This window comes from Natrix helvetica (assembly GCF_964273705.1).
Source record: "Natrix helvetica genome assembly, chromosome: 4".
Taxonomy (NCBI): domain Eukaryota; kingdom Metazoa; phylum Chordata; class Lepidosauria; order Squamata; family Natricidae; genus Natrix; species Natrix helvetica.
The window spans coordinates 71,231,244-71,246,244 of record NC_138550.1 but is presented as its reverse complement, the minus strand read 5'-3'; the positions used below and the strand labels follow the sequence as shown (position 1 = coordinate 71,246,244).

At 45.0% G+C, this 15,001-nt stretch overlaps 1 protein-coding gene across 2 annotated transcripts in view; it reads right to left on the bottom strand.

Annotated features, from left to right (window-relative positions):
* APBB3 (amyloid beta precursor protein binding family B member 3) overlaps positions 1 to 15,001 on the bottom strand; it is a 65,940-nt gene that overhangs the window by 24,273 nt on the left and 26,666 nt on the right. For both annotated transcript variants that reach the window (XM_081950068.1, XM_081950067.1), the window contains exons 2-4: positions 11,759 to 11,937; positions 8,687 to 8,763; positions 5,313 to 5,373 (exon numbers count right to left, since the gene is read on the bottom strand). In XM_081950068.1, the coding sequence (XP_081806194.1) occupies positions 5,313 to 5,373; positions 8,687 to 8,763; positions 11,759 to 11,937 (317 nt within the window). The remainder of the gene's footprint in view (positions 1 to 5,312; positions 5,374 to 8,686; positions 8,764 to 11,758; positions 11,938 to 15,001) is intronic.

The window sequence follows — 15,001 nt, the reverse complement described above, 5'->3', positions numbered from 1 at the left end:
AAAGGATATTAAGAATATTAAGGATGCACTATAAAGTGTAGAATTGTAGAATTGAGATTCCATTAGCAGAGCAATACAAAAGGGTGATATATTCTTGCTCCTCTAAAATGAGAGTTCTTTGTGCTTATAAAGATGCTTTTTTCAAGTGGTAGTTTTTCTTTGAAGACGTTTGGCTTCTCATCCAAGAAGCTTCTTCAGCTCTGACTGGATGGTGGGAAATGAAAGTCTCTTTGCAGACAGCTGGACATTTGCATTCTTTTAGCGATGACACATCAAGGAAGACAGAAGCCTTAACACTGAAGTTTACAGAAAACCCACTCACACAGATCAATATTTACATTTTGAGTCCCACCACTTACTGCGGCACAAATTAGGAGTCATCAGAACCTTAAATCATTGAGCTGAAGACCTGCCTATCAGCAAAGATGGGAAAGAAAAAGAACATAAACATATCAAGGAAGCCCTCAGAACATGTGGTATCCCAAGTGGGCCTTCTTCAAATCTCAAAAAAGACCCTACAGGAGCGCTTCTGTAACAGACAATGAAGAGAACAATAAACAAAGCAACATTGTCATTCCATACATTGCAGGCATGTCAGAAAAGCTCAGGCGGATCTTCAGCCAATATAACATACGTGCACCATTCAAACCCAAAAATACACTAAGGCAGAAGCTTGTCCACCCCAAGGATAAAATACCCAGACAGAAACTGAGCAACGTGGTATATGCAGTTCTATGCAGTGAGCTATGAGCAGATCTTTACACTGGGGAAACGAAACAACCACTTCATAAATGCATGGCACAACATAGGAGAACAAACCCATCAGGACATGATTCAGCAGTCCATCTGCATTTAAAAGACAAAGGTATTTTGAAGACAACAAAGTCCATATTTTGGGGAAAAAATGCCCGCCAAACCTGCAGTAATGCTGGCAGCAACCCACCCATTAAAAATGATTAATTTGTAAAGATGAATTAATAATAAGTCAAACACAAAAAGAAAAGGGTGTTTAGTAATGATATGTAAGCTTAAATAAATTAATGAAAAAAGATAAAGGATTATATATACCTTCCAACTCTACTATTGTATTGTATATAAAAGAAATGAATAGTGATAAAAGTGGAATATATATGATAGAATATAATAAAACTATGATTATAAATATGATGTATAAGATGTGACCTCATCCACACTCTGTCCATAAAGTATTTTTGATTGAAAAAAATGGGATCCCTAAAACAACAAGAGATGATGGATAAGGAGGAAAAGGTTAATAGAAGAGAAGTATAATTATAGAGCAAATATTAGTACACATAAATAATGAGTTAGATCAGTAGATGGGAATGTGAAAGTAGATAATTAAATAAATACTATTAATTTTGAATATAATTTAAACAATGTTGGGAATTTAAAATGTTAATGATTGTGGAAGGGGAATTCATGAGATATTTTCTGGGAAGAAAAAATAGGGTAAATAACTGGAAAAACTGGAAAAAAGGTGAAATACAGGGCATACAGTGATGTTAACTATGTTTAAAAATTGAATAAGAAATGATAAAGAATTAAGTAAAGAGAATAATACTGTGGAAGTTGGAATAGCAAAGCTATGGTTAAAAGGGTTAATTTGTAAAGATGAATTAATGATAATTAGCTGAAGACAAAAAGTAAAGGGTGTTTAGCACTGTTCCCTCTAAGGTGCGCGGCTGCGTGGCCGCGCACGTGGCAAGAAAACACCGCGCAGCAGTTTCCAACTGCCGCGCAGTGATTTCAAACTGTCAGAGGCGCCGGAGGCTGGGGAGGTCCTTTGCAGATGGCTAGAACTGGCCGCCCGCAAAGGACCTCCCCGGACTTGTTTTGATCAGCACGGGGTGACTGACAGTAGTTCAGCAAAGCAAGCCCGGGGAGGTCCTTTGTGGGCGGCCAATCCTAGCTGCTTGCGCCCGGCGCTGCGGCTAAAGTAAACCCCCAAAGCCCCTGCCGCTACCGGAATATCTGCTGCCGCCTCCTCCTCCTCTAACAGCACCACCACATTTGCTGCCCGACGCTGCGGCCGAGGTGAAGCCACCAAAGCTCCCGCTGGCGCCCCCGCCCCTGGCAGCGGCGCCTCCCCCTCCGTTCGGAGCACCTGAGCTGGGCCCCACGTTACCCCTGCCCCCTCCTCCTCTGCTGTGCTTTTGAGGAGCCATGAGGCCGCGGGAGCCAGTAGGAAGGCGGCGGAGGGGCGGGAGCAGGGGGAAAAGGCCTCATGGCTTCTCAAAAGCACGGCGGAGGAGGAGGAGGAGGCGGCAGGGGTAACGCGGTGCCCAGCTCAGGTGCTCCGAGTGAAGGGGGACATGCCGCCGATGCTGCCATGGGCGGGGGCGCCAGCGGGAGCTTTGGCGGCTACACCTCAGCCATAGTGCCGGGCAGCAAATCTGGCAGTGCTGTTAGAGGAGGAGGAGGAGGAGGCGGCAGCTGTTATTCTGGTGGTGGCAGGGGCTCGTCAGCATCTTCAGCGGCAGCCCTGCCCCCTGTGAAAAAAACCGAAGATGGAGCAGATCCACGCAGATGACGTCGCCGCAATATGACTGGAGGAGGAATTCTGGGAATTGAAGTCCACAAGTCTTCAAGCTGTCAGGTTTGAAGACCCCTGTGTTTTTTTTTCTAAAGGGTTAGTGGTGCCAGGATCTTGCAACTTGACAGCTTTAAGACTTGCATGCTTCAATGCCAGAGTTCCTGAGCCAACACGACTGGAGGAGGAATTCTGGGAGTTGAAGTCCACAAGTCTTCAAGCTGTCAGGTTTGAAGACCCCTTGGGGTTTTTTTTCCTAAAGGGTTAGGGATGCAAAGATCTTGTAACTTGACAGCTTTAAGACTTGTGTGCTTCAAATGCCAGAGTTTCTGACCCAACATTTTGGTTGCTAAGCAGGAGCGTTGTTAAGTGATACTATATAACACTTTTAATTAAGCGGGTACCTTGAATAAAGATAACTTTGAGTTTCAAATAATACTGATTTCGTTGTTGTCTTAGGTGACACCTGTGAAAAAAATTCAGGTGCTGCTCAGGCATGAAAATGTGCCGCTCAAACACTATACTTTTCTGCTCACACTGAAAAAAAATTAGAGGGAACATTTAGTAATGATATGTAAGCTTAAATGAATTAATGAAAAAAGATAAAGGATTATACAAAAGAGATGAATATTGATAAAAGTGGGAAGATTAGAATATATTGAAACTATGATTATAAATATGATGCATAAGATGTGACCACAACCACACTATGTCCATAAAGTATGTATGATGGGGGAAATTTTTTTTGCAATAAAACTTATCTTTTTTTAAAAAAAACAGGCAATCAACAGAGGGGGATGGATACAACATCATCTATCTCCAATCTACAACACAGTCCTTTCAACAGTTGGCTCCCCACCAATTTGAACCACTCAGGTTATCCTGATGACACAGATCACAAGTCGTTAAGGTCCAGGTGACCTTAACGACCTGCTAAATGAATGCAAATGTCCAGTTGCCTGCAAAGAGTATAAATCTGTGATGGAAAATCTATGGCACACGTGCCACAGGTGACATGTAGAGCCATTTGTCAGGGCATGCAAGGTGTTGCACTATCAGCTCCAGCGTGCATGTGCACATTGGCCAGTTGACTTTGGCCTTCTTTTTTTTTATAAAAGTTTTTTAGTTTTTAAGCAAACAAAAACAAACATACATATAACATAAAAATATCATCAATTACATATGTGTTTAGCATGTCGTTTGGTCACAAATATTTGTGCATCACTGCTTTCAATTGTGTATAAATTATAAGAGTAAACTGAATAATTGATTTACAATGATAACAATGTACTCATGTATATTGGGTTGATAATTGCTGATTTTATGCACAATTGAAAGAGGTGATGCACAAATATTTGCGACCAAACGACAGACTTTGGCCTTCTTTTGAGGCCATTTTTCATCCTCGGGAGGCTTCTCTGCGAAAAACCAGCCCTATAGGTAAATAGGAACTTCAGGAATAGACTTCCGATTTTCTCGTAGGGCTGTTTTTTGCCCTCCAGAGCCTTCAGGAGGCTTCCCTGAAGGCTCCAGAGGGCAAAAAACAGTCCTTCGGCCAAACCGGAAGACACTTCTGGTTTGGCCGTAGTGCCATTTTCTGCCTTTCAGAGCCTTCAGAAGCCTTCAGGAGGCTTCCCTGAAGGCTCCGGAGGGCGAAGAACAGCCCTACAAGCAAACAGGAAGTGACTTCTGGTTTGGCCGTAGGGCTGTTTTTTGCTCTCCAGAGCCTTCAGGGAAGCTCCTGAAGTCTCCGGAGGGCCTCTGGGAGGTGGGAGGCTGTTTTCGCCCTCCCCAGGCTCCTAGAAAGCCTCTGGAGCCTGGGGAGGGTGAAAAAAGAGCACCAAAAGTGGGGGGAAGTGCTGATCATGCACGCATGCGCACAGAGGAGGGAAGCATATGCATATGTGGCATGCCGGTGCACGACCTCCCTATGCTCCACCCACTTTTGGCACATGGGCCAAAAAAGGTTCACCATCACTGGTATAAATCCTTCTATTCTCCACCATCCAGTCAGAGTTGAAGAAGCTTGGATGAGAAGCAAAATGTCTTCAAAGAGAAACCAGAAAGTCCAGTTGTCTCTTGAAAAAAGCATGTTTGGGATAACCATGACCTGGATGACTAAGAATCTCTATAGGCATTTATAAAGATTAGATTGTCCTTGACAAGTTCATAGAATGTCAAATCCATGACATTTTAAAAGGACAATACTAAATTCATTCTACTTATTGTGTTTCCCCAAAAATAAGACAGGGTCCTATTTTCTTTTGACCCCCGAAATAAGCACTTGGCCTTATTTTTGGGGAGATCTTATTATTTTTGAAATGCAGGAGGCCCCTTAACCTCGGCCTGAAGATCAGCTGACCCAGAGAGGGCCGGAAGTTCTGTCTCTGTTTCTGGCACCCTCTTGCCAGCCCTAGCATCCCTGGGCCTGCTGCTCTTTTTGCAGCCGCCACTAAGAGAAGGGGCATGGTAGCTAGGGTTTGCGGGAGCGACCTCTGCATGGATGGCAGTTGTATGTGAGGTGCATTGGGCATGTTCCCCCCTTCCCCCAGGAAATGGTGGGGACCGGCTGCACATGCGTTTAAATATTTTAGGGGAGGGCTTATTTTTTGGGGAGGGCTTATTTTAGCAAAAGCCCAATTGGACTTATTATCTGGGGAGGTCTTATTTTCAGGTAAACAGGGTATCCTAAAGAAAGGTTTTCCCTCAGTTAAGCAGCTGAGCTGAATGACTTCATGTGCTCCACTACCCCAGACCTTACCTTGGAGCCAGGTTCTGGATTGCCCTGATGAAGATCCTCCTTATGCCAGGCCAGTGATGTTCTGCAATAGGGGAAATAACCAAAGTGGCAATACAGAACTAATGAGAGGCAAATCACTGTTGACTTTGCTTGTCAGAATGTCTCAAAAGGTGATCATACACTGCAATTGTCATAAATATGAATCAGTTGCCAAGCATCTGAATTTTGATCATGAATTTTGATCATGTGGCCGTGGGATGCTGCAACAGTCATGTGTGAAAAGAGGTCTACCTGTACTTAGCATACCATTCTATTTGATTCCAAATGGTACTGAATATGTGGCTAAATATTTATTGCAGGGAACAGACAGATCTTGTAACTGAAATGTTTTCTCTTTGATCTAGAACAGCAAAAAACTTCTATATCAGGGATGGCGAACAAGTTCAACAAAAAGAGCCAAAATTTAAAACTGTGAGAGTCAGAGAGCCACACCACGCAGTGACCTGCCAAAACAGACCCGGAAGCAATGTTCCCTCTAATTTTTTTTCAATGTGAGCAGAAAAGTATAGTGTTTGAGCGGCACATTTTCATGCCTGAGCACCCGAATTTTTTTCACAGATGTCACCTAAGACAACAACGAAATCAGTATTATTTGAAACTCAAAGTTATGTTTCTTCAAGGTACCCGCTTAATTCAAAGTGTTATATAATATCAGTATCACTTAACAACGCTCCTGCTTAGCAACCAAAATGTTGGCTCAGAAACTCTGGCATTTGAAGCACGCAACTCTTAAAGCTGTCAAGTTACAAGACCCTTGCACCCCTAACCCTTTAGGGAAAAAAACCCCCAGGGGTCTTCAAACTTGACAGCTTTAAGATTTGTGGACTTCAACTCCCAGAATTTCTCCTCCAGTCCTGTTGGTTCAGGAACTCTGGCATTTGAAGCATGGAAGTCTTAAAGCTGTCAAGTTACAAGACCCTTCCACCCCTAGAAAAAAAATGCAGAGGTCTTCAAACCTGACAGCTTTAACACTTGTGGACTTCAACTCCCAGAATTCCTCCTCCAGTCATGTTGCAGCGACGTCATCTGCGTGGATCTGCTCCATCTTTGCTTTCTTCATTGTGGGCAGGGCTTCTGCTGAAGATGCCGACGAGTACGAGTTGCCACCAGAATAACTGCTGCTACCTCCTCCTCCTCCTCCTCCAACAGAATCACCAGATTTGCTCCTGAGCTCAGCACTGGGTTACCTCTGCCCCCTCCCCCTCCTCCGTGCTTTTGAGGAGCCATGAGGCTTTTTTTCCCCTGCTCCCCCCCCCCCCGCCTTCCTACTGGCTCCTGCAGCCTCATGGCTCCTCAAAAGCACGGTGGAGGAGAAGGAGGGGGCAGGGGTAACCCAGCGCTGACTGAGCTCAGCTGCTCCGAGCGGAGGGGAGGCGCCGCTGCCACGCGCGGAGATGCCGGCTGGAGCTTTGGCAGCTTCATCTCAGCCGCAGCGCCGGGCGGCAAATCCGGCGGTGCTGCCTGTTAGAGGAGGAGGAGGAGGAGGAAGTGGCAGCAGTTCTTCCGGTGGCGGTGGGGGCTTTGGGGCTTCACAACTAGCCTCAGTCGCCCCGTGCTCCTCAAAGCAAGTCTGGGGAAGTCCTTAGCAGGCGACCCGTTCTAGCTGCCTGCAAAGGACCTCCCCAGCTTCCGAAAGGGAGCGCGCGATCCGAGCCACAGTATACAAAATAATGATAAGAGGCAAAGAGCCTCATTCATTTTGGCCGGGAGCCGCATGCGGCTCGAGAGCCGCGTGTTCGCCACCCCTGTTCTATATGAACACAGGTAATCTACTTACCACCAAAATGGAGCCTGCCCATTACAGTCACAAAGTGATGTCATTAAGTGAGGCACCCATGTGATTGCCTCACGTAATGACCCTCATTCCTACTCCCTGTTAAGTGACTTTGTGGGTCATTAAGCATAGTATGTGTGCCTCAAAGATGGAGGAGATCCTGGGAGGCCTAGCACAAACCTGGGCCCTCACTACAGCACTTCCTCAGCTGCCCTGGTCCTCACAAGTCCTACCTCTCTCGCCGTACCGCCTCCCACCCTCAAAGTCCCTACAAGCCTTGGGCCTGCTTTTCCACCCTACTGGATCTCCATAGACCTTGGGGCTGCTTTCCCATCCCACTGAGCCCCACACCCTCCTTCCCACTTCCAGACACGATTAGTCACTTACCTTTTACTGTAGATCTCCTCCTGGAAGCGACTGCTGCACCATGTGGCCTTCCTACATTGTGGGTTTGAATAGGTAAATGACAGCAGGCTGCTCTGCCCCTCAGCCTCCCTAGGCTGCATGGCGTCATTCCAGAAGTGGATGACATTTTGGAGTGGCCACAATTCATTGCAGCCAGTCCCAAATTGGGAGAGGAGGAGAACATAGGTGGGAGGATTTCTGCAGTGTTCCTGAAGTTTGTCATAAGGGCAGGTGGATTATCAAGCAGCAGCTGTAACTTCAAAATCAGGTTTTGGGAGGTCCATCATAACTTTGAACAGCTGCTAACCAATTATTGGTGAGTCGAGGACTACCTGTAGGATGGGATTCCAAATTTTTACTACCGGTTCTGTGGGCGTGGCTTGGTGGACGTGGCAGGAGAAGGTTACTGCAAAATCTCCATTTCTTCCAGATCAGCTGGGATTTGGGAGGCAAAGAATAGATGGGGGCGGGGCCAGTCAGAGGTGGTATTTACCAGTTCTACGAACTTCTCAAAATTTCCTCTCCTGGTTCTCCAGAACTGGTCAGAACCTGCTGAATCTCACCTCTGCTTTAGGAGCAGAAGAACATCATTTTTATTCAGGGTAAAAACTGAACAAAGAAAAGGAACTATAACTACTTCCCTGGGCATATGAGCAAATGATACAAATGTTACTTGGGAACACCATAGAAGAAAGTAATTGTGTGCAGGCACTCCATCTCTGTCACTGACTTACAACCATTCTTTTAGTTTGAATTGTCTGAAGTTAAAGAGGAACTGAAAAAAGTGACTTATGACTGTTTTTCACACTTATGACTATTTCAGCATCCCCACAGTCACGTGATCAAAATTCAGTTGCTTCAGTAACTGAATGTATTTATGACAGTTGCAGTGTCCCGGGATCATGTGATCATTCTTGCAACCTTCTGACAAGCAAAGTCAGTGGGGAGGCCAGATTCATTTAACAACCATATTATTAACTTGATAACTGCAGTGATTTACTTAACAACTGTAGCAAGAAAGGTCGTAAAATGGGGCAAAACTCACTTAATGGCTGTCTTACTTAGCAATGGAAATTTGGGGCTCAATTGTGGTTGTAAGTCAAGGGCTATCTGTACCTCGCACCTCACATTAAGGGACTTGCATTAACAAGCCTACCTTTTGGAGAAAGAAGTCACTGGGCTTGGGATAAGTATCTCTGTTGGCACACATCTAACCACAGCAGGTTGAATGTCCTGCATAAGAACAGAAAATAAACTCAAGCTTGTTTATTTGTGAGACTAAGGTCCCACTTTTTATTCACAACTCAAGACGGTTCTCCTCCAATTTTCCCCTCAATTATCTTGTGAAGTAGGTTGGACTGAGAGAGAATGACATCCCTACAGTTGCCCAGTCCAACATCGGGATTACTATATTATACTGGTTCTTCTGATAATTTGTTCATCAGGAAAAATATGAGGATACCATTTCAGGGTTCTTCTGAGCAGAATGTTATGTGGGAATTATTCTAAGTCATGACCTAGTCCCGTGATGGCGAACCTATGGCACGTGTGCCACAGGTAGCACATGGAGCCATTTGTTAGTGCACGTGAGGCATTGCCCTGTCAGCTCCAGCGTGCATGTGCGCACTGGCCAGCTAACTTTGGCCTTCATTTTCGGCCATTTTTTGCCCTTTGGAGGCTTCCCTGAAGCGGCTGCCCCACCAAGAGGAGCGGTTGCCTCTGAAGGCGTCGGGGAGCGGCAGGCGCTGCTGTTGCAAGTGCGAGTGGAAGGCGCTGGAAGCCTCCTGAAGCCCCCGGAGGGCCTCCGGGGAGGTGGGGAGGCCGTTTTCATCCTCCCCGGGCTCCTAGAAAGCCTTTGGAGCCTGGGAAGGGTGAAAAACGGATCCATCGTGTGCCAAAGCGGGGGGAGGGCAGGGGTCACATGTGCATGTGCAAGGGAGGTTGCATGTGCATATACGGGGGGGGGGGCATAGAATTATGGGTATGGGCATGCCCGTGCATGACCACCCTGCTCTCCCCCCGCTTTTGGCACACGATGGCAAAAAGGTTGGCCATCACTGACTTATTCTATCCTCTCCAGAAAATTAAAGACCAAAGGAAGCAACAATGATTTTTCTTCATATTTTATATATTTTTCTTTTTCTTCTTTACTTCCTCTTTTATTGCTTCAGGTGTATTTTATATATAATATTTATGTTTTATATATAATTTTATTAAATTTATCAGTGTAAAATACAAATGGCAATGAAAATGGTGGGAAAAGGGAGAAGGGGAGAGAAGTGTAGGATGAAAGGGAGGGGGGAGGAAGAAAGCATTAACTTCCAACATACTTCAGTGGAGTAGAATAAACATAATAACGTTACAGCCTCAACTTTTACTTTGCATACTTAGTAAATGTCATTTCTATAACAAAAAACCCCTGTCTAATCAGTAAATTGCAAAGTCAATGTTTCATTTTTTTTCTATTTCAAGTACAAATTCCAGAAGCAGTTTCCAGGTAGAAACAAAGATAGATGTATTATTTTCTTTGATTAAAACAGTTATTACAGTAATTTGGTTATCTCCACTAATTCCATCAGTTTCTCCAACCAATCTTCCATTGTGGGAATTAATATATATTTCCATTTTTGCACCTAAAGCATTATCACTACTGTGAACATGTAAAACAACAAAGTTCCCTCTGGGTTAGGGGTAGAGCTACCCCACACGCCCCACACCCACTTATCTTAGGACTGCCGCAGCCAGGTCTCCCATACCTCGATACCTGTTGCTCTGCTGCCTGACTTCTTCTGCAGCTGCTTGCAGCCGCTTACAGCTCAACGTCATATGCCGCATTGCGCTGGTGCCGCCGCTCACAGCAGAACACCACAAGGCTCGTTGCACCAGTGCTGCTGCTTGTGCATGCAACGGCACAATGTGCCACACAGCCTCCTGCCATGAATGGCGACATAGGCGCAATTGAGCCACATGGTGGGAACTAGCGTGACGAGTCATACAGCGTCTGGCCGTGAGTGGCTGTGAGCTGCTACAGAAGAAGTTGGGCAGTGGCACAACATGGCTGGCTGTTGTGGTCCTGAGGTAAGCGGGTTAGACATGCCCTGAAAATAAGACCTGGTGCTTATTTTAGGGTCAAAAAGAAAATAAGACTGGATCTTATTTTCGAGGAAACACAGTACTATTAAGCCAGCTATTCCATACCTGTGTTTTTACTTTTTCCTGCCTAAATGCAGGACTTTATTTTTCTCACCAGTTTGAACAGTTACAAAGCAACCAGTCATTAAGTCAAGGACTATCTGTAATGGGAACTGCATTACCCTCTTATTGGTATTATGATGATGATGAGAGCTTCTGGACAAATTCCTTGTGTGTCTAATCATACTTGGCCAAATAAAGTACTATTTCATGTCCTAGTCTAGTCTAGTCTAGTCTGTTCTCCTCTTCTCTTCCACTCCACTCCACAAAATGTAATGGATCAAACAAATATAATCAAATGAAATTTAAATACTAATGCTATTTCTTTTGAACATTGTTTTGAACTGTGATTGAGTTGTTCCACCCAGGTTATCCCCTTGAGATAATAGATTATTTTGGCTTTGAAAACCAGAAATCTCCTTCTTTCTCAATAGGAAAAAAAGGAGATCATGCAGACCCATTGGTAGAGTTGGAAGAACTGAATTAACATGCTATTTTTCTTAATATTTCATATTTCTATCCAGTGTAAAAGATTTCTGTTTGCATTTTTGACACACATGAACAAGAGGTCAACATTATAGTGAAATGAGTCCCCAGTTGGTGAACAGCAAGAATGGACATACAAGTAGCCCTAAGCTATGGTTTGTTTTACCAGTTTATTGGATAGGTCAAAATGGTTGGATTCACATATAACATTAAGTAATAACTTGTAATTTACATACAACAAGTCCCAACTCAAGTAAATCACATGCTGCATAACCCAGAGTGTAATGATAATATATAATAGTGATGGCAATTGTCCTGCCACCTCCAAAAAGAGTGGGAAAGCACTCCTCATTCTTGCATACTTTTTGGAGGCTTCAGAGGCTGCACAACAGTATACCGACATGCCCTAGGCATGTCATCAAAAATGACATGTCATGTTATTTGTGACATGTGTTTCATATGCCACAACCAGTTTATAGTAATAGGACTGATAATAATAGGACTAGTTAATAGTAAATGGTAATAGGATTGATAGTATCTCAAAGGGTACCGTTTCTGGAAATGCAGCTTCCCCAGCATGACCTACACCAGAAGTGCAAGAAGGGTGTTGCCATTGAGTGGTTCCTGTGGGCACATGCCAGTAATAAGTACCAGAAGAATCATGGATTTTCCTCCACCCCGAAGGAAGGTCGAGCTCTCCTTCCATATTTTGGTCATTCCACAGGTTATCTAAAAAGAAAAGATATGCTGATTCTAAAAATGGAAGTTTAATTTTGAACCATTGAGATAATATTAAAAAGAAAGGTAAATCAAAATGTTGTTTTGTTTTGTTTTCATTTTAGAGCTATGGAAATTCATTCTATAGTTTCTTCCCTAAGAAGCTAAAGCTAAAAATTACTACTCATGATTGTACCACAGAAACTGAAAATTAGTTGGAACCCATTTTAAATGATAGAATACACAAACCAGCCATGTTGTTTATACTTATCTCCAATCATCCCAGTCCTACCCAAAGATCATCCAAAATATACAGCTGTTTTTATATCAAGACATCCATGGTTAATCTTTTAAAATGCTCAGACATGCCTGCAAGTACAGTTCACACTGCCAAGGAAGCACAGGAGGTGGCAATCAGATTTTCCATTTGTGATTGCATTTGAAATTATTGTATAAGTAGTTATTGATATAACTACATGTGGACAACTCCACTCACTTGCAGGACTCCAGCATGGAACGTTGAGGGTCAATTTTGGGGATACACCTTGACCTGCGGAGATGATTGCTCTTAGAATAAAATAAAGCACCCTCCAAATAGCAACTGTTTTATCTGCATCAGCCCCAGAATAGATTCCATATAAATGGACCTGTATGTGCAATATGCTGTTCTGGAAAAGATAGAATAGGGCACACATGCCACACAAAATTAGGGGCTGAGCACAACCCCATTCCAAAACTATGTCTAGATCACGGGTGTCAAATTTGATTGTGTCATGTGACATATCACGATGTATCGCACTGTTTTTTGCCTTTGCGGAGCCAGGGTCAGTGTGGCCTGCATGTGATGCATCCAGCCCGCCAGCCACCTGTTTGACACCCCTGTTCTAGAACCTTCAATGTGAACCAGAGGAATTACATGTAAATGGCAATTCAGGCATTTCACAATCAATGAAAACATCTGATACAAACAGAAATGATTTATAATCGTCTGAAGTTATGACAATGCTGAAAAAATTGAGTCTTGTCCTCCCACTTATGATCATAGCAGCATCCTTGCAGCTATATGATCAAAATTGGGACACTTGATAGGGGCATGCATTTATGAGAGTTGCCATAGGGTTGTCCCAGGGTTATATGGTGTTGTTTGCAATCTTCCCAGGGAGCTTCTGACAAGCAAAATCAGTGCAGGAAGCCATATTAGTTTAATGGCTATGTGATTCACTTTATTATTATTTATTTATTTATTTATTTCTTAGATTTTTAGACCGCCCCTCTCCCAAAAAGGGACTCGGGGCGGTGTACAGTCAATACAATAAAACCAGTCATAATAATTAAATACATTTAAGCTACATTTAAAATACATTTGGAGGGGGAGATAGGCTGTACTAAGAAATAAATACCTAAAAACATCACAATTAAAACCCCAAACCCTAAAATAAAATAAATCCCTGGGAGGTAAAACTAAGAAAGTGCCAGGCCAGCTGATTGAAATAGGTGAGTCTTTAACTTTTGCCGGAAGGAACGGAGGTCGGTGGTAGTTCGAATGTCTGGGGGGAGGTCATTCCAGAGGGTTGGGCCCATCACAGAGAAGGATCTACTCCTAGGTGTCGCCCGCTGGCATTGCCTAGCAGACGGCACCAGGAGGAGCCCCTCCCTGTGTGAGCGGATAGGTCGCAGGGACGTATGTGGTAGGATGCGATCCTGCAGATAACTAGGTCCTCTGCCATGGAGCGCTTTAAAGATGGTGATCAATACCTTGAAACGCACCCGAAAGGCCACAGGTAGCCAGTGCAGCTCGCGCAGGAGAGGTGTTACGTGGGAGTAACGTGTACGTCCCATAATAACCCGCGCGGCTGCGTTCTGAACTAGCTGCAGTCTCCGGATGCGTCCCAAGGGAAGCCCCATGTAGAGGGCATTGCAGTAGTCCAGGCGAGACGTCACCAGCGCATGAGTGACCGTGCGCAGGGCACTCCGGTCCAGTAGGGGGCGCAATTGGCGCACCAGGCAAACCTGGTGGAACGCCCCCCTTGCCACGGCTGCCACATGGTCCTCCATTGACAGCCGGGCATCAAGGAGGACGCCCAAATTGCGCGCCCGCTCCACAGGGGACAGTTGTTCGCCCCCTATGGCCAGCGATGGAGTCAGCTGGCTGAACCGAGGTGCCGGTAACCACAGCCACTCGGTCTTGGAGGGGTTGAGTTTGAGTCTGTTGTCCCCCATCCAGACCCCGACGGCTTCCAAACACCGGGACATCACTTCGACAGCCTCGTTGGGGTGGTTTGGGGTTGAAATATACAGCTGAGTATCATCAGCGTAAAGATGGTACTCAACCCCAAAACCACGGATGATCTCACCCAGCGGCTTCACATATGCGTTGAACAGAAGAGGCGAGAGGACCGACCCCTGTGGCACCCCACAAGTGAGTGGCCTCAGGGACGACCTCTGCCCCCCTGTCAACACACATTGCTTCCGGTCGGAGAGGTAGGAGCCGAACCACCGCAAAACGGTGCCTCCGACTCCCATCCCCTCCAACCGGCGCAATAGGATACCATGGTCGATGGTATCAAAAGCCGCCGAGAGGTCTAATAGGACCAGGATAGAGGAACAACCCCTATCTCTGGCCCTCCAGAGATCATCCACCAACGCGACCAAGGCTGTCTCAGTGCTGTGCCCGGGTCGGAAGCCGGACTGGCGTGGGTCTAGATAATCGGATTCGTCTAGGTGTCGTGGAAATTGCTGCGCCACCACTTAACAGCCATTGCTCCTATTTTTTAAAAGACACTAAGTACAATATTTACATAGTACCTTTGTATAAATATATAGTATATTATCAGACATGTGGATTAGTCATTGCCTCCCAGTCTCACAAGACATCACTGCATTTCTGGCTTCTAGATCCCATCACTTCCCTTTAGCTAAACAAGCAACAGATTAAAAGATGAACAGAGTTGCAAGGGACTTTATAGGTCATCTAGTCCAACCCCCAGCTCTGGCAGGAGATACTACACCATTTCTGACAAATGGCAGTCCAATCTCTTCTTGAAAGTCTCAAGTGATGAAGCTCCCACAACTTCTG